At 44.4% G+C, this 26985-nt stretch overlaps 1 protein-coding gene across 4 annotated transcripts in view; it reads left to right on the forward strand.

The window, feature by feature from the left end:
- LOC142576673 (uncharacterized) overlaps window positions 1–26985 on the forward strand; it is a 334510-nt gene that overhangs the window by 108787 nt on the left and 198738 nt on the right. For 2 of the 4 annotated variants that reach the window (XM_075686902.1, XM_075686903.1), the window contains exons 3-4: window positions 4909–5122; window positions 9439–9539. In XM_075686902.1, coding sequence (XP_075543017.1) covers window positions 4909–5122; window positions 9439–9539 — 315 coding nt within the window. The remainder of the gene's footprint in view (window positions 1–4908; window positions 5123–9438; window positions 9540–26985) is intronic. The other 2 variants (XM_075686904.1, XM_075686905.1) reach the window with 2 other exon arrangements.

A 26985-nucleotide genomic window follows, 5' to 3' on the forward strand; every position in this document is an offset into this window, starting at 1 on the left:
GCCACGAAAGTGGCCATGACATATGTCATCATGAGACCATAAAAAATTGACTGGGTCTATTTTGTCTATTGATGAGTAGTTTCCTAAAATGCCTATGAGCAAAAGTGCTGCAAATTACAATAAAACCTAGATATCAGCAGGTGCGTGCAATACTTGGTTGATATTTACTCAAATTGAGTGTGAGAATTTTGTGCACAAGAAGTGAAAACTGCCCAAGATTGAAGAGGAACTTGAAAGTTTCTAAATATGCTTATTGCAGATAATCAGTTTGATGAAATTTGGCCAGAATGCAGACCACATTTTCTGGAAGTGTAAAACAGTTTCCTGCTGCGTAGGTTACGGCACCCTTTGGAGGTTTCTCCTCCAGGCTAGAGTTACTGTATGTGGCTCTCGCGGGGAGCCATATACAGTAATGCTACTTCAGGCAGGCTTTCTTTACTGCATGATGAGATTTAGCTACAGCTGTTCCAGCGATTCCTGCCTGCCCGCTCGATTTGTGATCTCAGTGCCTTTGTGGCCATAACTGGAGCACATGCTCTCGCATCCGCTCATATGTGGAGTGGAAGCAGCCTGGTGCCAGCTCAGCCAAGGCTCGTCTGTTGTTACACCAGGGAAGCTGGGCCTCATCAGTTGAGCATGAATGACACCGCTACCATGCCTCAATTATAATCATTTTTCGACATTTTCTGGTGGGCCTTTATTATTTTACTCATGAAAATAGAATGTTGAAGCATAATTTTACAGCCAACACCAAAAAAATATTTTTTAAAGGAACAATGCGATTTCTTTTACCCTCGTGAAGAGTAATTTGCAACAAAAATGCAAAAAAAATTGTATAGTATGATTACTTTTCTTGCATTTCCCTTTAATTGGACCCTATAAAACCAGATATCATGACAAAATTTATTTATTTTTCCCCAAGCATTGTGTAGTGTAATTTCACGCCATTTTTATGTTTATGCATTATACTTTTCACAAGCTATGCCACAATTCGAAGAGCTGTTAATTTGGATTCACATTACGAGGCTTTCGCTCATTGACGCGACTAGAACAGGGGCAACATTTGATGCTGGTTGAGATGGTGAGGGTTGCTCGACATAGCTATGCCACATACCCAGTGGCACAACAATGGGGCAGCCCACATTTAACAAGTTCAAATCAACCATTGTATGTCATGTGTTTTTCCATTAAAAAAGGTGTTTTGTGCTTATACAATGCAACTTGTCTCTCCCAGTGCTATAAATTGCTTTGTCTTAACACTCTGCTTCACTGATCAGTAGTGGTAAGCCATATTCAGAAATGCAAGGCATGTACTTTTATGTGTAACTGTACATTGTGTTTAAATATCTACTTGACGTTTCAAGCCCTGTGTTGAAAACAAAGCATAATTTATAGCTTAACACAAAAGTAGTGGCAAGTTTTGGAATATTAAGTTAAGTCATATCCAGTAAATCAATTGTCACTTTACCTATTCCTTGAAATCTGTAATTTCATCTGCACTTCGGTGTTTTGCAGTAGTGGAAGGTAATATCTTACGACCTTCTTCTGTTGACCTATGCATGTCTAAATTGGCCACATCACGTAGCACTCTAGATAGCATTCAAACAGTCCTCTTAAGATGAGATTTGTATTTTTTAATGCACATGTCAGGCCTGAACTACTTGCAGCGAGTAGATAAGTTTGCGTGAGGTTATAAAATTTCTCCCTGCATGTGGGCCATTCCTTCAGCACTTATTCTCACTGCTATACCTGCTCTCGCAGACTTTCTTCCAAACAAGGGCAGACTGCTTTGACGCGTGCGTCACAACCACACCTTGGGCTTAGTAGCACTGCACATAGAAAGAAGGAGTAAAACACAGCTTTGTGCTTACAACATTTCTTGAAGGTACAGTTTTGTTCATCATCATCATCATCATCATCAGCAGCCTGATTACGCCCACTGCAGGACAAAGGCCTCTCCCATACTTCTCCAACTACCCCGGTCATGTAATAATTGTGGTCATGTTGTCCCTGCAAACTTCTTAATCTCATCCGCCCACCTAACTTTCTGCCGCCCTCTGCTACGCTTCCCTTCCCTTGGAATCCATTCCGTAGCTCTTAATGACCATCGGTTATCTTCTCTCCTCATGATGTGTCCTGCCATTGCCCATTTCTTTTTCTTGATTTCAACTAAGATATCAGAAACTCGTGTTTGTTCCCTCACCCAATCTGCTCTTTTCTTATACTTTAACGTTACACCTATCATTCTTTTTTCCATAGCTCGTTGCCTCATCCTCAATTTAAGTAGAACCCTTTCGTAAGCGTCCAGGTTTCTGCTCCGTACATGAGTACTGGTAAGACACAGCTGTTATCTACTTTTCTCTTGAGAGATAATGGCAACCTGCTGTTCATGATCTGAGAATTCCTGCCAAACGCACCCCAGCCCATTCTTATTCTTCTGATTATTTCGGTCTCATGATCCGGATCCGCAGTCACTACCTGCCCTAGTAGATGTATTCCCTTACCACTTCCAATGCCTTCCGAGACTGTTAAATATTACTTTAGTTTTCTGCAGATTAATTTTTAGACCCACCCTCCGGCTTTGCCTCTCCAGGTCAGTGAGTATGCATTACAGTTGGTCCCCTGAGTTGCTAAGCAAGGCAATATCATCAGCGAATCGCAAGTTACTAAGGTATTCTCCGTTAACTCTTATCCCGAATTCTTCCCAATCCAGGTCTCTGAATACCTCCTGTAAACACGCTGTGAATAGCATTGAAGAGATCGTATCTCCCTGCCTGACGCCTTTCTTTACTGCGATTTCGTTGCTTTCTTTATGGAGGACTACGGTGGTTGTGGAGACGCTATAGATATCTTTCAGTATTTTTACATACGGCTCGTCTACACCCTGATTCCGCAATGCCTCCATGACTGCTGAGGTTTCGACAAAATCAAACGCTTTCTCGTAATCAATGAAAGCTATATATGAGGGTTGGTTATATTCTGCACATTTCTCTATCATTTGATTGATAGTGTGAATATGGTCTATTTTTGAGTAGCCTTTACGGAATCCTGCCTGGTCCTTTGGTTGACATAAGTCTAAGGTGTTCCTGATTCTATTTACGATTACCTTAGTAAATACTTTGTAGGCAATGGACAGTAAGCTGATTGGTCTATAATTTTTCAAGTCTTTGGCGTCCCCTTTCTTATGGATGAGGATTATGCTAGCGTTTTTCCAAGATTCCGGTACGTTCGAAGTCATGAGGTATTGCGTATACAGGGTGGCGAGTTTCTCTAGAACAATCTGCCCACCATCCTTCAACAAATCTGCTGTTACCTGATCCTCCCCAGCTGCCTTCCCCCTTTGCATAGCTCCTAAGGCTTTCTTTACTTCTTCCGGCGTTACTTGTGGGATGTCAAATTCATCTAGACTATTCCCTCTTCCATTTTCGTCGTGGGTGCCACTGGTACTGTATTAATCTCTATAGAACTCTTCAGCCACTTGAACTATCTCATCCATATTAGTAATGATATTGTCGGCTTTGTCTCTTAACGCATACATCTGATTCTTGCCTATTGCTAGTTTCTTCTTCACTGCTTTTAGGCTTCCTCCGTTCCTGAGAGCATTTTCAATTCTATCCATATTATACTTGCTTATGTCAGCTGTCTTACGCTTGTTGATTAACTTCGAAAGTTCTGCCAGTTCTATTCTAGCTGTAGGGCACGGAGCAAGAAACATTTAAGAGTGGAAACTCTGCTGTTTGCGACGACCAGAAAAGGTCACAATCCCGCGGAGCCGTTATCGTGATGCGGCGCCTGGCAACCTGGAAAGAAATTATCGCCGTTGAGGGCACGCTGGTGCCGCCTGCCCGGACGCTGCATATTATTTTTTTTCGCTGTGGCTTCTACGACGCGCCACATGGCGCCGCCACTGTATATGGCCCCTTCGGCGCATACAACAATTGTTACCTTATCTGGTCGCCCGCGCTCGCTCGCGCTGACGGGAGTTTCACTTCCTAAATGTCTTACTCCGTGCTGTAAGGTTAGAGGCTTTCATACATTGGCGTTTCTTGATCGGATCTTTCGTCTCCTGCGATAGTTTACTGGTATCCTGCCTGATGGAGTTACCACCGACTTCCATTGCACACTCCTTAATGATGCCCACAAAATTGTTGTTCATTGCTTCAACACGAAGGTCCTCTTCCTGAGTTAAAGCCGAATATCTGTTCTGTAGCTTGATCTGGAATTCCTCTATTTTCCCTCACACCGCTAACTCATTGATCAGCTTCTTATGTACCAGTTTCTTCCGTTCCCTCCTCAGGTCTAGGCTAAATCGAGTTCTTGCCATCGTATGGTCACTGCAGCGCACCTTGCTGAGCACGTCCACATCTTGTATGATGCCAGGGTCAGCGCAGAGTATGAAGTCTATTTCATTTCTAGTCTCGCCATTCAGGCTCTTCCACGTCCACTTTCGGCTATCCCGCTTGCCGAAGAAGGTATTCATTATCTGCATACTATTCTGTTTTGCAAAGTCTTCTAATAGCTCTCCCCTGCTATTCCTAGTGCCTATGCCATATTCCCCCACTGCCTTGTCGCCAGCCTGCTTGTTGCCTACCTTGGCATTGAAGGCACCCATCAGTATAGTGTATTTTGTTTTGACTTTACCCACCGCCGATTCCACGTCTTCATAGAAGCTTTCGACTTCCTGGTCATCATGACTGGATGTAGGGGCGTAGACCTGCACAACCTTCATTTTGTACCTCCTATTAAGTTTCACAACAAGACCTGCCACCCTCTCGTTAATGCTATAGAATTCCTGTATGTTACGAGCTATATTCTTATTAATCAGGAATCCGACTCCTAGTTCTCGTCTCTCGTTCTTGTGCAACAGTTTTGTTGCACAAGAGTAATTCAATGGTTGTGTCATTCCAGCAGTCCAAGGATGACTCGGCACAACCAGAAGGCAGCTGTCAACTGCGGCGCCATGGCAGCATGCGAGTCATCGGTGGTGCGGCGCCGGCAGCGATGAGTGCCTCGTATCATGGCTCCCTGCAGCCAGAGCCGCAGCCAATGGCTGCACGCAAGGCACAGCTCGCACCACCACTTCCAGGGCGCAGACCCACCAGGCCCGAGTCTAAGCCTGCTGGTGTGTAACTGGTTATCTCTCTGCATGGCTGGCCAGTCTGCTGCTTAGCTGGTTTTTCCACCAGAGACAACTAAGCAGTATGTGAAAGTGTGTATGAGCTACAGAGGCATACTTTACAGCAGGCAAGGGCAGATGGAGACCACTGAAGCCCACAGCTGTTGCGACTTCCTTATTGGCTGAAAATAAATGGGAAGCTGAGGTGCGTGTTGAGTGAATCAACACGCTTGCTTCATTGACCCTTGGCTTCTTGCACATTTTTTACAAGTCACTATATTGCAAGCAATAAAAACAGCGCGAAACAACAGAATGAGTGAAGGGACACAGACAACAGCGCTGACTAACAACCAAAGTGTCTTTATTCTTTCAGTCAGCATATGTATGCTCCGCCGCTATCTCAAGCCACAGAATCAACAGAATTGGGCATGCGCAGGGGGGGAATTGCAATTAATGCGATAGGAAGGCAATCTCCTTCGGAAGGAGAGAAATAGAGGGAAGGCTTACACATGCTTCGCCGCTAACATGAATGTGGATAGCTTCGGAAATAAGACGTGCGGGGTTATCGCTGTATTTTGACAGGTAGGTCACATCTTCGGAAGACAGCTTGCAGCTGAATTCATTGCAATGCAGTGATAACTATCTTTAGCTTGTTTTTAAACTTTGTTTGAGTGCTCGCGCATACGGTCATTGATGCATCGCCCCGTTTGGCCGATATAAAAACGCTTGCATGAAAGGGGAATCTTATATACACCACACAGTCACAACAGTCACCAACAAACCTCTGCCTGTGCTGCTTTTTACAACTTTCTTTGTTGTTCTCGGTTACCCGATTGACTCAATACCCGATTGACACGAAGCTTTCCACATTCATGTTAGCGGCGAAGCATGTGTAAGCCTTCCCTCGATTTCTCTCCCTCCAAAGGAGATTGCCTTACTATCGCATTAATTGCAATTCCCCCCTTGCGCATGCCCAATTCTGTTGATTCTGTGGTTTGAGATAGTGGCGGAGTATATATATGCTGATTGAAATAATACAGACACTTTGGTTGTTAGTCAGCGCTGTTGTCTGTGTCCCTTCACTCGTCCTCTTGTTTAGTGCTGTTTTTATTGCGCGTAATCATGATCATCAAACAGCCCAAATGTATACTCTTCTGCAGCTTACTATATTGGTTTTCTTGCTTCATAGAGAGCTGAAAATTTTGTCTAGAACTGCTAGCATTAAGTATCTGCAAACTTATTTATGCTTGCAGTTAATATAACCAATAAAATACAGATGCATTTAACTAGTATTTTCTCCGCTCCTTTCTGTACAGAGCATTCATGTATGTGCTTGCAAGTGCATAGGCATTTACATAAGGATATGCATTCATAACCTACAGTAGCTTTACATTGGCATATGACTAAAAAAGTGACGCCTTCTATGTGGAGCACTTTTGGGCAGCTCTTGGTACCAGCAGGTGGCCAAGCATGCTGCCTGCCTTTTGTGAGGGCATTCAGAAAACAATATAATGAGTTTGGAATACTGAAAAAACAACAAGTAAATAGATACGTAATATGCACCACATCAAGTAAATAGGATTCAGAGTCATAGCACTTAAAACAATTTTTTATCTAAACAAGTAAGCAGCAGGTAATGGCTGCTTTACAAAAGCAAAATCAATACGACAATTCAGATAATATTGACACGTGGACTTGTTTATCTTTTTAGGGTGAGCGCTTTTCACAGTCTAACAAATATTATCGCTCAGCGCGCGACATGCCTGCATATATTGGAAGTTTCTGGAATGTTATCGGTGGTTCTATCCGCTGTCTGTTGTCACCGAGCCTTGTGTAATTTGATTGCATGTATGCACAACGCAAATGGTGCAGAATTTTCTGGAAGACACGCAGGCACCAGTGATTATTCTGGAATGTTCGTTTGATGGTTTGTGTATTAATGCCGACACCCTTGACTGGCAGATCAGATTTTGCCAATCACCGACTGTGTTTGCCGCTGTCGTTGTACTTTGAGCACTTTAAGTGTAGCCTGCTCTTGTGGGCACAATAAAAGTTAGTTTCGTCATTCACAGTGTTGCTGTTGTGTTCTTTACCGTCACTACTACGGGACAATATACAGGTGTCATACAGAAGTATTAAGGGGTAAATTGTGCATTAGAAATAATTAGAAACAAATGTAATTTTAACCTGGAATGGCCTGGATAATGAATTTTGACAGGCTTATTTCATCTGTGCACATGTCAGTGTAATTTTTCGTGTGATCAGTTTTGGCCAGCCTAACCTTTTGCAGTCAATGCAGTGTGCACAGCAACAAGTACCGAGTGAGAGGGCCTCCCTATAAAATTCTCTTTGCAGTTTTTCGTGGTTATCTTGCACAGTTTCAGCATCTTTCTATTGCAACTCTTTGTTCTTGCAGAATACCGCTCCCAGTGATGCTTATGAAACAATTGAGAAAATTTAACACGAATGAAACTTTATATGTTCCTAGTACCTACAAATGAATAGGCCTGATTCAGAATTGTGAATTGCAGCCATCATAAGAATGCATACATGAAAGAACTAGTTGCATGTTCTTTTTCAGCTCTTACAAGGAAAATTAAGACGTTAGACCAGCAGGAAAGTGCAGTGCTAATGTGCAGAGACAAGTGAGAGCACAAGACGTTGTTGATCCTGCATCCGATGGTGTGTAGCAAACTTTCTAGTTGTGGACCATGCAAGACAAGACTGACAATAATGTTCCCTGGCTCCAGATCATAGGTGTGCAACATGAATGCCTTCTATTATGGGAAATGTGCATTGTACCATTTTGTAACAAATTGCACACAGCCTATAATCAGAAATGCCAGTGCACCCAGCACATGTGTTGGCATCACTCTTGCTCCAATGCCAATTTTATTGAGCCATCACCCGCCGTGGTAGCTTAGTCGCTATGGTGTTGGGCTGCTAAGCACGAGGTTGCGGGGTTGAACCTCGGCCACGGCGGCCACATTTCGATGGGGACGAAATGCGAAAACATGCAGATACTTAGATTTACATGCACATTAAACAACCCCAGGTGGTCCTAATTTCCGGACTCCCCCACTACGGCGTGCCTCATGATCCGATCATGATTTTGGCACGTAAAACCCCATAATTTAATTAATCTTGCTTGAGCTATTTTGCAAGTCGGTTGATTGCACATTGCTTGCATCTCTGGGAGGTGCACCTATGAAAAATGGCAAACCAAACAGCTGCTCTGCTGTTTCATTGGGTGACACTGCAGTCATTTTCTGTTTCTGGGGCAGTGTTATCTGCAAACACTGACAATGCCATTTGTTGCGCTGCGTCCACGACTAAAGCCCCTCAGTAATCCTCATTTGTTTGTACACTGCTTGAATGTTTCTTACGAGCCAGTCTGTGTTGCACTGTTGTCGCTTATGACTCAAGCTTATGCGTGCGCACCTGAGCCTTCTCTTAATCGCTGCCACTTCATGGGACGGCATCGGTGCAAGGCGGGAAAAGTCATGGGAGCAGTGAAAGTGCCCCCTCCACGCAACCCTCCTGCGAGCTCGTGCCTAGTTATTCCATGATAACCATGCGTGGCTGCTACGAAGATATGCAAGTGTGCCTGCATTCCCACATGCTCCGCACAAGATGTGCCTTTCTGTATCTCAAGTTTCTTGAACGTTATCCTGGTTCTAGCCATTGCCTGCTGTCACCAAACCTTCTGTGATCGGATTGCATGTGCAATGCGAATAGTCTTGTACATTATAGAACACGCGCAAGCACCTACGATTATGTAGGAACTTTAAACGAGGCATGTACAAAAAGGCAATGTGCTTGACCCACCAATGAGGTTTTGGCACGTGTGCTCGTCACTAACGGAGTGTAACTTGTTTTTGTGGGCACAGGTTTGCCCAGTAAAGAGTTAATCTTATGACTCGCCGTCGTGCCACAGTCAATTCTTCGCTGTCACGACAACTCAACAATGTGGTTAAACTTTTTGACAGGGTACTAATGAATTTGGTTATGAATGGGAAAAATTGTCATCCACCTTACTGTTGCTACTTGTATAGCTCTGTGCTACAGTCAGGTGAAAGACAATTATTTCCTTTCATCAACCTTTCTCCACCTTGAAGGCTTCCGCAGAACTGATGTGCCATAAATTCAATCGGGAAGGCATGCAATGCTTGTGATTTTGAACGCCGGCTGGTATTTTCATGCATGTGTGACGCTATCTGAATGTGCCAAGTCATTGTGCCACTTACTTTTCTTTGCACTTCCCTGCAAAGAAGAGCGTTGAGAAGTAAGCAAATAAGTAAGGTGCAGTGCCTGTGATGCAGCAGCGGCGGCGATGGGTGTGGGCAGGAGCAGCCCCGACGAGGACGAGGCCACCCTGAGAGAGCACTTTGCACGGCTTGTCCAGGAACACGACCGGCTCCAGGTAGGCGTCTCTGCTACTTTCTCTCTGCTAGCAGGTGGACTCGCCTGTGGTGGGGATCTTTGCAGCCTGGCACTCAACATCTCCTGTCGCAAAGACCACCGTAACAGAAGCGGGCTCCACCTTTTGTTCAGGCTTTTGTTTTTTTACTCGCCCTTTAACAACACCAATAACACCTGCCCACTGTCCCTTGCTTCAGAAGTAGAAATAAAGAGAGGAACAAAATAGAGATTTTGCAGCTTTCCCAAACCCTTAAGTACATGCACGTGACGGCGAAGGAACACCTTTACTCGCAGACGTTAACCAATTTCATGAGAGATTCACCACAACGTTTTTGGCATCTCCTTGCCCTGTCACACGAACAAATATAATATGTCTGTATTGATGGCAATATAATTAACGACTGTGCACAAATTGCTGAAAAATATAATGAATATTTTCATTCTGTGTTCACTCCACTAGAGCCATCTTCCACTGGCTTTGACGAGAATCGCACCGAGGGTATGTCGCCTATGCCACATCGTTTTCGCTGAGGAGGGAATATTTGCACTACTCTTAACATAGACGCAAAAATATCAGCCAGTCCTGATGGTATCCAAAATGAATTTTTAAAACGATATGCGGAATGGGTATCTAAGTATCTCTGTATCATTTTTAAGGCGTCCCTAGAGCAGCACAAATTGCCATCTGACTGGCTGACAGCTAAAGTTGTCCCTATCTATAAATTCGGCGACAGACACAGCATCGAAAATTATAGGCCCATTTCAATTACCTCTACATGCTGCAAGATTATGGAGCAAGTAATATCAAAAAGCTTTTTCAATTAGTTCGAGAATGCTAATATCCTTCTTCCTAACCACCATGGTTTTAGGCAAAAATTGTCAGCGGTTACCCAACTCACCGCAACCATACATGAGCTTTCAAGCGTACTTAACAAGAAAGGTCAGTTAGATGCTGTTTGCCTCGATTTCCCAAAAGCGTTCGACTGCGTTCCACACCCAGAACTTCTTGATAAACTGCTTAGTCTCGGTGTTAACATTAGCATTGTCAAATGGATTAATCATATTTAGTTAGAACACAGCTTGTAGAAGTGAATGGCGCGAAATCCACAGTGTGGCCTGTAACATCAGGAGTCCCTCAGGGATTGGTGCTAGGCCCTGTCCTTTTTCTCAGTTATAACATTGCAGACCAGATTAATCCCGTTATCAAAGTTTGACTTTTTGCGGACACTGCTTAATGTATACCACAGTATCCAGCCGCAATGACCAGATCGCCTTAAATTCCGCATTAAAAAGTATCAGTGACTGGTGCAATAAGTGTAAAATGAAAATAAACTACAGGGAGACTATGTATACAGTCGTTGGCCATTTATTCGGACCTCATGGGGACTGCGGAAATGTCCGTATAAACAGGTGTCCGAAAAAGCAGATTAAGAAAAAAAAAAAAAAGAAATTCTTTATTTCCACGCACTTATTCGGGCTCGGCAGTAGGCTTGAAGAAAATGTGAATGCGCAGTTGCACGCTGTTCCGTTTACGCGTAACCAGATAAGCCTGAATCTTAGAGAGGTTGTATGGTCACTATAGACAGTTGAAAGCACAGTCACTGCTTGTACACACTCTGCATGTGATGGCAGCGTAGCATACGGTGTGTCATCTTGCGACTCGGAGTCATCGTCCGGCGGTGCAGCAGAAACCTGACAAATGATCTCGCCGTCGTCGAGTTCTGCGCATGTCAGTACAGCAGTGTCAGCACCTGTGAAACTGTCAAATGAGACTGTGTCCGGAATCGCAACGCAACCACTGCGCAGGTCTCGGCAGAACATTTTCGGCATCAGTAGGGAGCACATCGGAAGGCGACAAATCCTAGGCCTCCCGGCACCCGCTTGCCGGCATACCCCAGCGCAGTCTGCATGGGCACTGTCAGCGCCATTAGACACTCGACGCGATGTTTCCATATGCCGCGTTGCATCACCTTAACCTCGACACAGCACACAAAGCAAACATCACCACACCGTCACGCCAACACCAGTCGCACAAATGAAAAACGTGGCCTCCTCGCAGCGTTGTGCACGAAAAAACAAATCAGCTGCTGGATTGTCTTGACATGGCTTACTAAGCTGAGACCGGAACTGCTGTAGCTACGAACCAGGCAGAAATGATGATGATGAGCGGGGATTTGCAGTAGCGCCACTTCGTGGGGCAGCAAGGAGGCTCCGTTCAAAACAAAAAATGGCGTTCAGCAAGTCGAACCATGCACCGGTCAGAGTCAATGCATGGTGCTCTCGATCAAGTTGACTCAAGGAGTGTCCGAAAAATCAGGCGAGTGGTTGCAAGGTGTCCGAACTTTGAGCAGTTGTTATACAATATGGTCTATGGGGAGAATGGCGGTGCCACGAAGCAGACCGAATAATTGAGGATGTCTGAATCTTTGCAGTCCGAAAAATCAGTCGGCGACTGTATAAGGGTAACCAACAAGATAAAAAATATACACTCCTTCTATTATGAGATAGGTGGTAAGGTCATAAGCCATGAAACTTGCATTAAGTACCCTGGAATTACCATATTGAGTGATCTCAGCTGGAAAGCACACGTAAACAATATATGCTCATCAACTGGAAAAAAGCTCTGGTACTTGAGGTGAAAGTTAAAACTTGCTCCTCAACAAACTAAATTAGCTGCATATTTAACGCTTGTTCGTCCCACATTAGAATATGCGAGCATCGTGTGGGATCCGTTTAATAAGAAACTGGTAGATAGAATCGAATAACTTGTAAGAAGAGCGCCAAGATTCATCTTGTCACAATATCATCCAACCAACTCCGTAACTGAAATGCTCAGGAAGCTCAACCTAGCTCCACTTTCAGAACGCAGAAGGATAGCTAGACTAAAATTTCTTTCTCTGATTCGCCATAACTGGTTTAACCTTAATACACAACAGTACATAAAACAGCATCTGTCTCGAATAATACGAAGCAGCAACCTAGAGCAAATTCAACCCATTTCAGCACGAATAGATGCACATAAGTGCTCGTTTTTCCCCAGAACAATAAAGGAATGGAACACGCTGCCACATGAATTACTAACTGTAGACAGTCTAAATAAATTTGAAACCACACTAACAAAATTGTTTACCTCGGCAGTAAATAGCTTCTACTTTAATAATAGTAATTTGTCTAACTCATGTTCCTGCTTGTAACACACATGATTAATCCAGCTGCTGTAGTACATTTAATACCATCATATTGTAATTTGTCTTTTGCTTCTTTTTGCTTTGCTTTGTGCCTTTTCCTTTGTATATGCCTTATTTGGTCTGTTCTAGACTGCAGCAGCAGTGCTACCTTGTTTCGTTTGTCTTGCAACCGCCCTGTAACGGCCTTCAGCCAACAGTATTGATAAATAAAAATAAATAAATAAATTTCATGCATAATGCTTGTGTGATTTTGTATGCAAACCACAAGGGTCTGAACAGCTTACCTGTTGCTCAGATAGAATACTAGATGATTACTAATAGTACCAGATGAATACTAGGCACAGGATAGTAAAACAAATGTTTAAGTAGGGGACAATGTAAGGGGGAACACAGACTGCAGAAAAGTGGATTTCAAGCTGACTCACTTGACCTCAGGTACATGATTTGGAATTTTATTTTTATTTATGCATTCATACATACTGCACCAGCCTTTATTACAGGCTTAGCAGGAGGCGGGACATTATATGTGCATCATCATCATCATCATCATTAGCCTATTTTTTATGTCCACTTTGCTGGACAAAGGCCTTAAGGCTGACTGGCATTCATGATTTCTTGTTCCCTTGCCAGTCTAGGAAATAGCCAGGCTATTGTATAAGCATATAGGTTCACAAAAAATACATGCAATTCACGCTTGAAGACAACAGAGGTTGTTACTGTAAAATCAACTGACAACTTCGAAACGTACTGCATCTTGTCACTGGGATAAACAGTGAAGCACTACATGGGTACAAAACTGTCATGGGTGAACACAATCAAGCACTAAACAACCAGCCAGGTGAACGCAGTAAAAACAAGAACAAAGAAAAAAAAAGTTAATTCATTTCAGATAAGTGAATGCCACTTTTTACGATAAGGTTACCAGAACATAGTAGAGCAACTAACCGTTAATGTTAGTTTACGATCACTCCTTTCAGGAGCAGTAAATGTAATCAGATAGTTTGCAAAGGGAAATTTCGCTGGGCGAGCTATCCACAATGTCGGAGAGTATGTTCCATTCTCTGACTGCGCTGTATTCTTTAAGAAGTCTGGTGTGTGTGTAGCTCGATTGCTTCTTGTGTTAGAAGAGGATAAATAGCTATTAGTACTGTCTAAAAGTAAGAAATAACATGAATTTCAGTTACAAGTATTTCACGCGCTCGCCGACTGTCGGCACACCAAACTTTTTTTGAAGAGTTCAGTGGTAAAGCCAAAACAGGTGCATTTGTTATGTATAAATCTAATGGCTTCTCTCTGTGCATTTTCTAACTTTGCAGTATTTTATTGGGGGTGTGAAGCCTTGTATTGGAGTTTACACTGCGTTTTCCAACAAGTTTTCAAACTGCCCTATTGAACCTTGTGTAAATGCATGCGTGAACTACTCCTCCCAGTAATGCCTTTAGGCATTGAGCGTACTTAAGATAAATAAATAAAAATCCATGTCCCAGTTGAAAATCTGCAACTGGGAATGCAACTGGTCCCAGTTGAACTGGTTTGTGGAACAATTCCCAGTTGGTCCCCATTGCAACTGGTTCCAATTGGTTCCCATTGTGACTGGTCCCAGTTGGTCCCCATTGGAACAGACGCAGAGGATGGGACAGTAAAATTCAGACACATACAAACAGTATGAGCACTAACTTCCAACGAATATTGTTTTTCACATACATCACTTTTATACGCCCGAAGAAGGACCTATCGCTTGTACAACCGGTATCAGCATCTCGGAAACGCTAGCTCTCTATCACAGAGCAAAATAGAAGGTGCACTCACACATGTGCATCCTACTCTGTTTATCTTCTCAGCTTCAGTGATTTATCGAGTTACCATTGCTGATCACATCCTCTCCTGCCAGTCAAAAACGTGCAAGCCGTTCCTTGATCAGTCAATGTCAAAGTCAGTCAAAGTCTTGATCAGTCAAAGTCAATGTGTTGTCATAGGAAAAAGCAAAGACAGGGTAACTCGAGAAATCATTATGCAAACCATTGTGGGATATCATGTCTGCTGAAGGACGAATCCCAACATAAAAACGTAATGATTCGTTATTCGACTAACGATGGCAGCGGACGGGCATACCAACGCTGCGTTCGTCCCAGTAGCGGAAGGTAGAAAGCGGTCTTTCTCAGCCAGGCAGCCTGTTTTTATAGCCACCGTCGGTGACGCATAGCTCGGGCGACGTGGCGGTGGTGCTGTGTTTTATTGACCATGCAGTCCAGCGTGCAGCTGTGTTATGCTGGGCCAGATGATAAGAAGGCGGAGGGTGCACAGAAATATGCGCAGAGTGTGTCGCCACATCATTATTTCTTGCACTAATAATGTGCCTACATACAGAACGAGTTTGCAAATACGCGCTTGCAGTGCAAGCATGCCCTGTATGTGCTTCTGTTACACGTCAGGCAGAGCCGCGGATATGCGAAAGTATACACTTCATACTTCTATGGCACTGGTTCATATTGGGGTTCAGGAACAAACACCAAACTCACAAGCATTATGTGCATACAAACATAGTGTAGTGCGACGCTTAGGATAAAGAACTACTTGCCCTCGAAACATAAATAAGTTAAATAATTACCTCCGAATGGCACTGTCAAGAACAGAGGAAACTGTGTACACCAATCCACTCGCGATTTTTAACATGCGCAGGGAACCACTTGCTTCTAGTAGAGCTGGTTGAGGTTCCAGTTCTCAACTGGAACAACTTGCTTCCAGTACTACTGGCATGGTTCCTGTTGAATTCCAACTGGAAAGTTGGTTTGTAACTGGAACCAGTTACATCCCAGTTAGTTTCTAACTGTGACCAGTTGGCCTGCAACTGGGATCGGTTGGTTTCCAGCTGTAACCAGTTGGATTCCAGTTGAATATTTTCACCTGGGGTTGTAAACATTACAAATGAAATGTACGGTGTGAAATACGTTGTGTAAAGAATGGGTCAGTTGAACTGATGAAACTTGTCAAATGTAGTAACTGCATAGAAAAATGGGGCTCGGCTGACAGAAGAGTAATTCTTACCACACTAAGAAATGAGCTTGCATAATGAATGTGACAGTGCTGTGCTTAGGGTTGCCAAATGTCTAATATAGCTGGACAGTCCTGACTTTTGAGTAAATGTCCCGAGTCCTGACTTGACCCAGGTGGGATGACCAAATGTTCCAGCTTGTTTGCTACTGAATAATGATCAGTATATGAAATTTTCTTTTACAGCAAAGCTTTGTATGGCCAGGTTCTGAAAATTTTTGCATCCATCTGTTGAATCACATCAACAAAGATAACAAGACGTCATAATCTACTCACCAATCGCTGTGCCTCGTTTTCTTCTGACGTAGTCAATGCCCTGACGACGTTATCAGCAGTTGCACTTTGGACTTGCCATGGTCCGGATGCGGGTAGTTTGCTCTGAAGAAGAAGAACGTGCCCTCAAAGAATGCAAATGTGAAGAACAGCGCGAATGGGTGTGAAAGCGATAGGAAGGAGTGGCTGCCGAATGCGCAGCGGCCAACGGGTTGGAACCATCGAGCAGTTGCTTTCTCACCGACGAAGAAGTACAGAGCGTCGGCGGCAGCAACAGCGAGAATATGTGTGGCGACGGCCGGCGAGTATTACCAATGAGGAGCGGGCCACGGATGCCAAGCACAAGCGTTGTAGCCATCAAGACCCCGAGTAGCGTGGGTTGGAAAACGCAAGGCATCGACGTGGCTACAATTCATCAGAACGTTTCCCCAGGGTGATGGCGAAGTTCAAGCAGGAGTTTGTGGGCAACCTGTTTGGCGCCACATGTGTGGTTGGCTGTGGTTTGCCGGGGATTTGACCACCATCAGTGACGTGCGTCATCAACATCACCATGAATGTGCAGCAGGAAACATCGCCAGTTGCACGCAAAGGTCATAAATATATGCAGGGTGTCCCAATTAACTATCGTGCACCAAGATATTAAAAAAAGAGCAATGCGTTCTAAAAAAACCTGGTGCATAATGTTTACAGTACAATGGAGTAGCTGCCAGTAAGTTTTTCGTTACTGAGATTTAATTAGGTAATTGTAATTAATTATCTAACTTGAGACATACTATCCTAATTATCAAAGTGTCAATGAGGCATTTGAAGGCACAGCCAAGGGACATCTAAGTGTGGTATATTCAGCAACGTACTAATTGTGTACTAATTGTTTTTCGACTGATAAATAAACTCCGCGAAATATGGAGAATGCCACGTAACTGCGCAGTAAATGTGGCAGTGTGTGCCCTCGGGGTCCTGATCGGCACAATGCTTGTACTTGGCCTCCTTGGCCTGCTCCTCGTCGGATGTGTTCGCCCGCCCTTGCTGCACAGGTTCTCGCTGCTGCTGCCGACTTCTGTACTTCTTTGTCGATGTGCCACAGCGGCCACAAAGGTATGGTCACTGTGGTAACAAATGAACGAAAATAAAAGACAATAACAACCACGAAGTTATGTGTGTGTCTTTATTCAGTCAATATAGCAATAACTATATAAATCAATTTAGTTATCACAATAGTCATCCCAATATAGCTTCGCCGGTTTTCCCTCTTCAGAGTGGAAGGGTATTAAGCTTTTGTAGTGTCTGACAGCTTGGTTGCCCATACTTCTGTCTTCCATTACATTATCATAAACATAAGGGTGGTTTTGTTTTGTCATGTTGCTAGTTCTGTTGTAGGCCCAAACTGCTCACAGTACCTCTATCTGTATTAGTAGCCGTGTCAGCGATTTTTCTTGTTTGAATTGCGAGGAATTCGTTGCACGTACAGACTGTTGGCTTCTGGCACTGAGAAGGTTGGTTGTCAGCACTGGCCCCCTCCCCCTTGCCTCCCAACTTTTTGCGCATGAGAGTTGGCAACCCTAGTTGTGATATCAATATCACTTAATTTGCAAAGCAATGCACCAATTCTTTTTCGCATCAATAGAAATCTCTCATCACCATCATGTGAGCAAGCATTTATGACCCTCCTTGTGCATCCAGGTTTGGAAAAAAAGCACTGACAGGCAAAAAATTGTCGGCAAACAATGGCTGGCTTCTTTGGAGTAGCATAATTTAATCTGGGGGGCTTCTCTCGGGAACCTTCTGGAACACTGTCATTCCAACATTTACCAGAAATCCCGTAATTAAAAACAAAATTGACCATCCTATAGTCGGGCACAACTTAAGCCTGCAGTGAAGCCCCGCCCTCGTTACTGCCAGCCACTGTTCCTCTGCAAGGCTGCAAATAGTTCATACTCCAAACTTTCCCTATTACCTAAATAGGGTGGTAACTGCAAAGATAAAGTTATAAGCACATAATTTTATGTTTTCACTCGTCTATTGTAGTGAAACAGTGATGGTCTAATTCTTTATTGAACTGAAATGAAACGCTTGCAATGTAAAAACCCTGCATGCGCCATGGATCTTCACAAAAAGCAAGAGCCACAATTTGTCATAGTTTTGTACATGATTACAAATACTGTAACGGTTTACAATAAATGTTTGTCCAAGAAATATTATTACCGTTTATTGTGTTATAACAAAAGTTTTCTGCACAGAACAAATCGGGGCTTAGACACACTCCAGTTTCCGACATGGGCATATCTCCTGCGGAAGCGGTTCTCACTGAGCAGAATTATGCACTTTATCGAGCTCACCTTCATCCAGTGTGCCGTTATCAGTACGCCTCAGGCATGCCAGTCTACTCTGACGACACCAAGCCAATTTCTCAAAAGAAACAGCAGTGGGAATGCCCTCTGAAGTGGCGCTCAGCAAATCTTGTTGAATGTGAAGCTACGAAAAGAGCGACCGGATGTTGCAATCGCGCAGATCTATGAGAGGGTGAGCGAACTAACCGATGTGAGCTTATGCAGTTTTTGATGTCAGGTGCACAGTCAAAAACATGGAAGCGGCCTAAAAGTGAAGGCTGGAAGAGGTGCTTGCATACTTACAACAGCTTCACGCTGACTGCATTAAGAAGCTGCGTTCACTGCTTTTTCCGCCACGAGGTGATCTCAACCACGCAGAAAATCGCTGCAGAATTAGCATCCGCGAACCCAGATGATTTGCCGACCCATCAGCCGTGGACCACCCGCCGCCTCCTTCTGGACATTGGCTTCAAGAGCGAAAAATGTGGGAGGAATTCCTTGCTCATCGAGCGCAAAGAATTGTTGCAGTGGGAGCACAAGTATCTTACCGAGATTGCTCAGTACAGGGAAGAAAGGCACAAGACATTCTATCTTGGTGAAACGTGGGTCACTGCTGGCCACACAGTGAATAATGCCTCGGCTGATAAGACTGTCAAGTCGTCACGCACATGATGCGTACTTGCGCAGTGTAACAACAAGCAGCCATCGGTAAAAGGACAGGGGTTGATTGTGACTCATGTTGGTAGTGAGGACGGATTTGTTGATGGTTGCCTGGATCTGTTCTCGAGAAAGAAACAGGTGACTACCACGGGGAAATGGACGGCAACCGTTTCGAGACATAGTTCAGCTCTGTCGTCGATAGGCTGCCACTGCGAATCATCATTGTCCTGGACAACATGTCCTACCACTCCATACGCATCGAGGTAATCTCATCGCTGCTATAGCAGAAGGCAGAGATCCAAGACTAAGTGTCCTCGAAGGCAATCCTGTGCCATGCCGCCATGACCAAGAAGCAGCTGCTTGACACTGTGGCCACCGTCAAGACTAAATTTATCAAGTACCAGGTTGATGCAGCTGCTGAAAGTGCTGGCTTTGTTGTCCTCGGGCTCCTTCCATATCACCGTGAGTTTAACCCCATAAAACTCATTTGGGCACAGATTAAGAATGGAGTGGTAGCGATGAACACCACATTAAAGACCAAAAATGTGCACAACCTCCTCCCTGCTGAAGTAGAGAAAGTCACACCAGAGAACTGGGCCAAGGCTATACAGCATGTGAAGGGCGTAGAAACACTCTTCTGGGAGATGCATGGTTTTAGTGACCAGATAGAGCCAATCATCATCAACCTGAGAAGTGATAACAGCACATCTTAATCAAACCTCTCTGGCATTGAGCTATTGCAGTGAGCTAAATAGGGTAACGAACTCAATCTTACCAGCTTAAAACAGCCATCTTCTGGGTCACTAAGTCAGGATTGGGCATCTGAATGCCTCCTCAAGCCTATTTCCCTTAATGAACAAATTACAGTGCATCATGTGCTGCACTGGGTGAAGTCATGTGCAGGTACGCCTTTATTTTAAATTGTGTTGCTTATGTCCCAGAGCAACATATAGGCTATACCGTGCCCGTTCCCACATCTTGCCTCGACTACACAATGGCTGATGCACGCTCCCTAGGTGTCCTCACCGCTGGTGCTCTATTGTGCCCTCTGCCACCTCACACCTCGACTGCAGGATGGCCGATGCATGTTCCTCAGGTGTCCTCACTGCTGTCCTTTGTGCCTACTGCCACATTTCAATTTGACTACACAGTGGCCAATGCATGCCTTCCAGAATGCAGTGACTCCTCCCACATGCTCTCCTGTGCCTCTTGAGTGCAGCATTTTATAGCCCTTTTGTATCAGTGTACACGTTTGAACAATGGCTTTAGCCCTGTTGGTAGCGCTGTTGATCCTCTTGTCAGATGTTGCACAACTGAAAATCTCTGAGCACATGAGTAAATCAACCATCTCGCAAGAGCAGTTGTCATGCCACAAGATGTCAACTAGAAGATGTGGAACACATATCTTTAGTGAATAGAAGCAGTGCTCCATAGATATACTTATAGCTCACATTGAATCTACGTAGACCAGGGTACAGTTCGCTGCAGTCAATTAGAGCATCCAGTCATGGCTAACAGTTTTTGCTGTCTAGAATTCTTGTATGCACCACCCCCTCGACGCTTCAATGGGTCATCGGTCCTCAAGTGACAGAAATGCGCCTTGTGTGGTAAAGCCCATTGTGGTCCTTCTTTGTACAAGATTGGGGGCGGGGAAGGGGTCTCATCAAATCATTTTTCAAGCATTTTACTCCAGAGAAACCAAGTACCAGGCCAGGGAATATCTTGCACTCATTGTATCACTGGTGGTTGCATGCCAGTATTGGGGAACCCCACACCACCTTTAGTTAGTCCTGGTTGAGACCTTGCACCTGCTAGTGTCACCGTATGCTGGCAAGCTTAACAAGCATCTTCGCGTACACAAGGTCCTACTTCATCAGGATCCTGCTCGACCTGCAAGGCAGTATGAGACACGGCCATGAGGGCTGCACTGATGCCACCTCCTGAGCCTACTTGTGTATCACGAACCACTCTGGAGACTCCTGAAGGCACAAACTCGCTTCACAATGTTGCCCAGAAAGTGCTGCGCACATTCGTCTATGTTGATGCACACTGTGCCGTCCGTGGCTCCCCTTCGGCCACTCTTCAGTGCTGAGAGTGGTGCAACCATTGGAGGGCACAGTTTGCCTCTGTCCAGGCATGTGCAACGCTCTTTATTAATTAGTGAGACTAGGCTACTGCGATCATCTCTGCAATTAGAGAGCTCCTCACCGAGGAACTTGCAGTGTTCTTGCTGAAGACGTCAACCCAATGTCAGTCACATCCAGAGGGCAGGGCCAGGCGGAACCATTGCCCACAAAGCTGGTTCCAGGACTACATCGAAAATAGCTTTTCCCGTTTTCTAAAAATGCTTTATGAATGTTCATGTTTTCTTCAACTAAAGAAATGCTATAGAATGTGATTGTAAGGAAATATCTTTTTTATAAAGTATCAGCATCAGCCTGGTTACGCCCACTGCAGGGCAAAGGCCTCTTCCATGCTTCTCCAACTATCCTGGTTATGTACTAATCGTGGCCATGTTGTCCCTGCAAACTTCTTAATCTCATCTGCCCACCTAACTTTCTGCTGCCCTCTGCTACGTTTCCCTTCCCTTGGAATCCATTCTGTAACTCTTAATGACCATCGGTTATCATCCCTCCTCATTACGTGTCCTGCCCTTGCCCATTTCTTTTTCTTGATTTCAACTAAGATATCATTAACTCGCATTTGTTCCCTCACCCAATCTGCTCTTTTCTTATCCCTTAACATTACACCTATCATTCTTCTTTCCATAGCTCGTTGCGTCGTCCTCAATTTAAGTAGAACCCTTTTCGTAAGCCTCCAAGTTTCTGCCCTGTACGCGAGTACTGGTAAGACACAGCTGTTACAAACTTTTCTCTTGAGGGATAACGGTAACCTGCTGTTCATGATCTGAGAATGCCTGCCAAACGCACCCCAGCCCATTCTTATTCTTCTGATTATTTCATTCTCATGATCCGGATCCGCAGTCACTACCTGTCCTAAGTAGATGTATTCCCTTACCACTTCCAGTGCCTCACTACCTATCGTAAAGCGCTGTTCTCTTTCGAGACTGTTAAACATTACTTTAGTTTTCTGCAGATTAATTTTTAGACCCACCCTCCGGCTTTGCCTCTCCAGGTCAGTGAGCATGCATTGCAGTTGGTCCCCTGAGTTACTAAGCAAGGCAATATAATCAGCGAATCGCAAGTTACTAAGGTATTCTCCATTAACTCTTATCCCCAATTCTTCCCAATCCAGGTCTCTGAATACCTCCTGTAAACACGCTGTGAATAGCATTGGTGAGATCGTATCTCCCTGCCTGACGCCTTTCTTTATTGGGATTTTGTTGCTTTCTTTATGGAGGACTACGGTGGCTGTGGAGCCGTTATAGATATCTTTCAGTATATTTACATACGGCTCGTCTACACCCTGATTCCGCAATACCTCCATGACTGCTGAGGTTTCGACAAAATCAAACGCTTTCTCGTAATAAATGAAAGCTATATATAAAGGTTGGTTATATTCCGCACATTTTTCTATCACCTGATGGATAGTGTGAATATGGTCTATTGTTGAGTAGCCTTTATGGAATCCTGCCTTGTCCTTTGGCTGACGGAAGTCTAAGGTGTTCCTGATTCTATTTGCAATTACCGTAGTAAATACTTTGTAGGCAACGGACAGTAAGCTGATCGGTCTATAATTTTTCCAAGTCTTTGGCGTCCCCTTTCTTAGGGATTAGGATTATGTTGGTGTTTTTCCAAGATTCCGGTACGCTCGAAGTCATGAGGCATTGCGTATACAGGGTGGCCAGTCTCTCTAGAACAATCTGCCCACTATCCTTCAACAAATCTGCTGTTACCTGATCCTCCCCAGCTGCCTTCCCCCTTTGCATAGCTCCCAAGGCTTTTTTTACTTCTTCTGGCATTACCTGTGGGATTTCGAATTCCTCTAGACTAGACTATTATCTCCTCCATTATCGTCGTGGGTGCCACTAGTACTGTATAAATCTCTATACAACTCCTCAGCCACTTGAACTATCTCATCCATATTGGTAATGATATTGCCGGCTTTGTTTCTTAACGCATACATCTGATTCTTGCCAATTCCTAGTTTCTTCTTCACTGCTTTTAGGCTTCCTCCGTTCCTGAGAGCGTGTTCAATTCTATCCATATTATACTTCCTTATGTCTGCTGTCTTACGCCTGTTGATTAACATCAAAAGTTCTGCCAGTTCTATTCTAGCTGTAAGGTTAGACGCTTTCATACATTGGCGTTTCTTGATCAGATCTTTCGTCTCCTGCGATAGCTTACTGGTATCCTGTCTAACGGAGTTACCACCGACTTCTATTGCACACTCCTTAATGATGCCCACAAGATTGTCGTTCACTGCTTCAACACTAAGGTCCTCTTCCTGAGTTAAAGCCGAATACCTGTTCTGTAGCTTGATCTGGAACTCCTCTATTTTCCCTCTTACCGCTAACTCATTGATCGGCTTCTTATGTACCAGTTTCTTCCGTTCCCTCCTCAGGTCTAGGCTAATTCGAGTTCTTACCATCCTATGGTCACTGCAGCGCACCTTGCTGAGCACGTCCACATCTTGTATGATGCCAGGGTTAGCGCAGAGTATGAAGTCTATTTCATTTCTAGTCTCGCCATTCGGGCTCTTCCACATCCACTTTCGGCTATCCCTCTTGCGGAAGAAGGTATTCATTATCTGCATACTATTCTGTTCTGCAAAGTCTTCTAATAGCTCTCCCCTGCTATTCCTAGTGCCTATGCCATATTCCCCCACTGCCTTGTCGCCAGCCTGCTTGTTGCCTACCTTGGCATTGAAGGCACCCATCAGTATAGTGTATTTTGTTTTGACTTTACCCACCGCCGATTCCACGTCTTCATAGAAGCTTTCGACTTCCTGGTCATCATGACTGAATGTAGGGGCGTAGACCTGCACAACCTTCATTTTGTATCTCTTATTAAGTTTCATAACAAGACCTGCCACCCTCTCGTTAATGCTATAGAATTCCTGTATGTTACGAGCTATATTCTTATTAATCAGGAATCCGACTCCTAGTTCTCGTCTCTCCGCTAAGCCCCGGTAGCACAGGACGTGCCCGCTCTTTAGCACTGTATATGCTTCTTTTGGCCTCCTAACTTCACTGAGCCCTATTATATCCCATTTACTGCCCTCTAATTCCTCCAGTAGTACTGCTGGACTCGCCTCACTAGATAACGTTCTAGCGTTAAACGTTGCCAGGTTCATATTCCAATGGCGGCCTGTCCGGAGCCAGGGATTCTTAGCACCCTCTGCTGCGTCGCAGGTCTGACCACCGCCGTGGTCAGTTGCTTCGCAGCTGCTGGGGACTGAGGGCCAGGGTTTGATTGTTGTATTCATATAGGAGGTTGTGGCCAAGTACTACACCAGGGTGGCCAATCCTGCTCTGGTGAGGGAGTGCATTACCGGTTCTGGTCACCGGGATCAGGCCACACTCCAGGCCTGTTTATGCAATTTTATCAACATGTGGATTTTTTTTTTTAATCTGGTGGAAAATTGCACGGCACCGGGATTCGAACCACGGACCTCTTGCACGTGAGGCGGGTGTTCTACCTCTACGCCACCGCTGCGCCAATTATAAAGTATGGCGTAACGTAAAAATAGGCCAAAAAATGTTTTTTTTTTCCACAAATTGTAATGTATACTTTAAAGGTATACGAAAAGGTACATTGCTCATACTCACATTACTTGTCACTGAAATGTCCAAAACATGTTTTGCTCGAAAGACTACAAAGTGCTCAGTAGGTTCTATTGTGAGGCAGTCTGCTGGGAGGTCCGAACATGAGTGTTTGTCAGATGCGAAGTGCTTTCTTCCATGTAAACAGTAGTTGAAGACTACTGTTAAGTACTGTATTCTGTAAGAAAGCATTCCAAATAAGTGTGACATGCCATACGGGATGTATTGTCTATGGGCTTTTCTTTCACTAATGCTTGTAAATGAATTTTTTTTATCCATCCAGGTCCCTTTCACATGTAAAAGTATTTGAAAGGGTACATCACTCAGACTCAAATTACTTGTCACTGAATTGTCCAAAGCATGCTTTCACTCAGAACGTTACAAAGTGTACAGCAGGTTGTTCTGTTACCACAGCTCTGGTCTAGTAGTTCAATCATGCACCTCACATGCGGTAGGTGTGGGGTTCTATGCCCAGTGCCACTGGATACCCTTTGTTGATGCAATGAGTACAAGCTTTCCCCTGGCTTGGTGCTCTGCTTCTCTGGAGTGATATGCTTGGAAAATAGGTCTTTAATTCCTCCTTGTGTAAATCAAACTAATATAGGGAATGGGGCTCTTGGGCCTGAGGTGCCCTTGTGCCATAACATTGACACGTCTGTTTGTTTATCTTTCTCGGGTGACCACTGTTCACCGGCTAACAAATTTTAAACATTTCTTAGTGCAAGATGCACCTGCATGATTTGGAACTTGTGCAAATGTTATCATTCATTCTATCTATTCTGTATGTCCTCACTGAACCTTGTATTATCAGAGTGCATGCACGACACGAATTGTGTAGTAGTTTCTGGAAACCACGCGGGCACCAGCGATTACACTAGAACCTTTGACGAGTGATGTATAAAAGCCAACGTGCTTGACCTGCTGATTTGATTTCGACGGTCACCGACACCACTATCGTTGTGCTTTAGGTGTCATATGCTTTTGTGGGCACAAGTTTGCCCAATAAAAAGTTAGTTTCGTCATTCACAGCTTTGCTCCTGTATTCTTCACGGTCACTACAACATGACATCTGGTGGAGGTGTGAGGTAACGCTGATGTTGTCTTCGGGGTGTGGGTCTGACGCAGGCTTTATACTTTTACGGTTTCTACTTTGTAGAGCTGCACTATGTTCAAGCATTTCATAAAGCACAACCGAGGCTTTGGCCATATGAGTGCTGTTTGTTAAATGTATAGTGTGTTTTTTCTTGTATATAGTACTTGAAGACTACCATTAAGACCTGTATTTTGGAAAACAAAACATTCCAAATAAATTTGAATGTTTTACAAGATGTATTATGTACTTTGAGCTTTTTTTCAGTAATGCACGTAAATGAACTTTCTGATTCACGCATACCATACGGTGCTTATGCAGACTTCCCACAGTAGTTCCTGTTCTCACGCAGTTGCTTGTAAATATGTTTCTGTGGGTATAATTTTCAGTTGCTAACTACATGGTTTCAGTGGCCCTGGACTAGTGGCAACTGTTGCTGCTGCTAGAGTGGGTCAGCTCTTTGTCCAGATACGCAAGTGCTAAGGGACCCTCGCAAACTCGTACTTGACATTAACCCCCGGCAGCAGAAGCATCATCTCGATGATCCCTAGGGTGTCAAATCAGTGTGCGAGTTATAGGGCTTTAGTTGTGAAACGTGCACAATATCAGTTCTTGGTGCCGTAGAAGACGTCGAAGTCGCAGGTGATATCTCATATGTGAGGCTGGCGACTTGGCGAAGAACTCGGTCTGGCCCGAGGTATCGCGGCAGCAGTTTTTCACAAAGGCTGACATGACGGGAGGGTAATTAAAGCAGGATAAGTGACCCAGGGCTGAAATGAATGTCCAGACGACGACTGTCGTAACGGTCCTTCTGGCTAGTCTGAGATGCCAGAAGACAGTCACGGGCAATGCGACGTGCTGTGGCCACGCGAACAATCTCGTTGTGAGCATAGAACGTGGTAGTGGTGGCATTGGAAGGGAGCAGCGAGTCAAGAGCCAGGAGTGGGTCACGGCCATATAATAGATAGAACGAGAATAACCAGTAATATCGTGACACGATGAATTGTATACAAATGTCACGAAGGGTAAGCTGCAGTCCCAATCCCGGTGATCATCAGACACGTACATGGAGAGCATGTCCGTGAGTCTACGGCTGATATGCTCGGTAAGTCCATTTGTCTGTGGGTGGTAAT

This window comes from Dermacentor variabilis, chromosome 3 (assembly GCF_050947875.1).
Source record: "Dermacentor variabilis isolate Ectoservices chromosome 3, ASM5094787v1, whole genome shotgun sequence".
NCBI lineage: Eukaryota > Metazoa > Arthropoda > Arachnida > Ixodida > Ixodidae > Dermacentor > Dermacentor variabilis.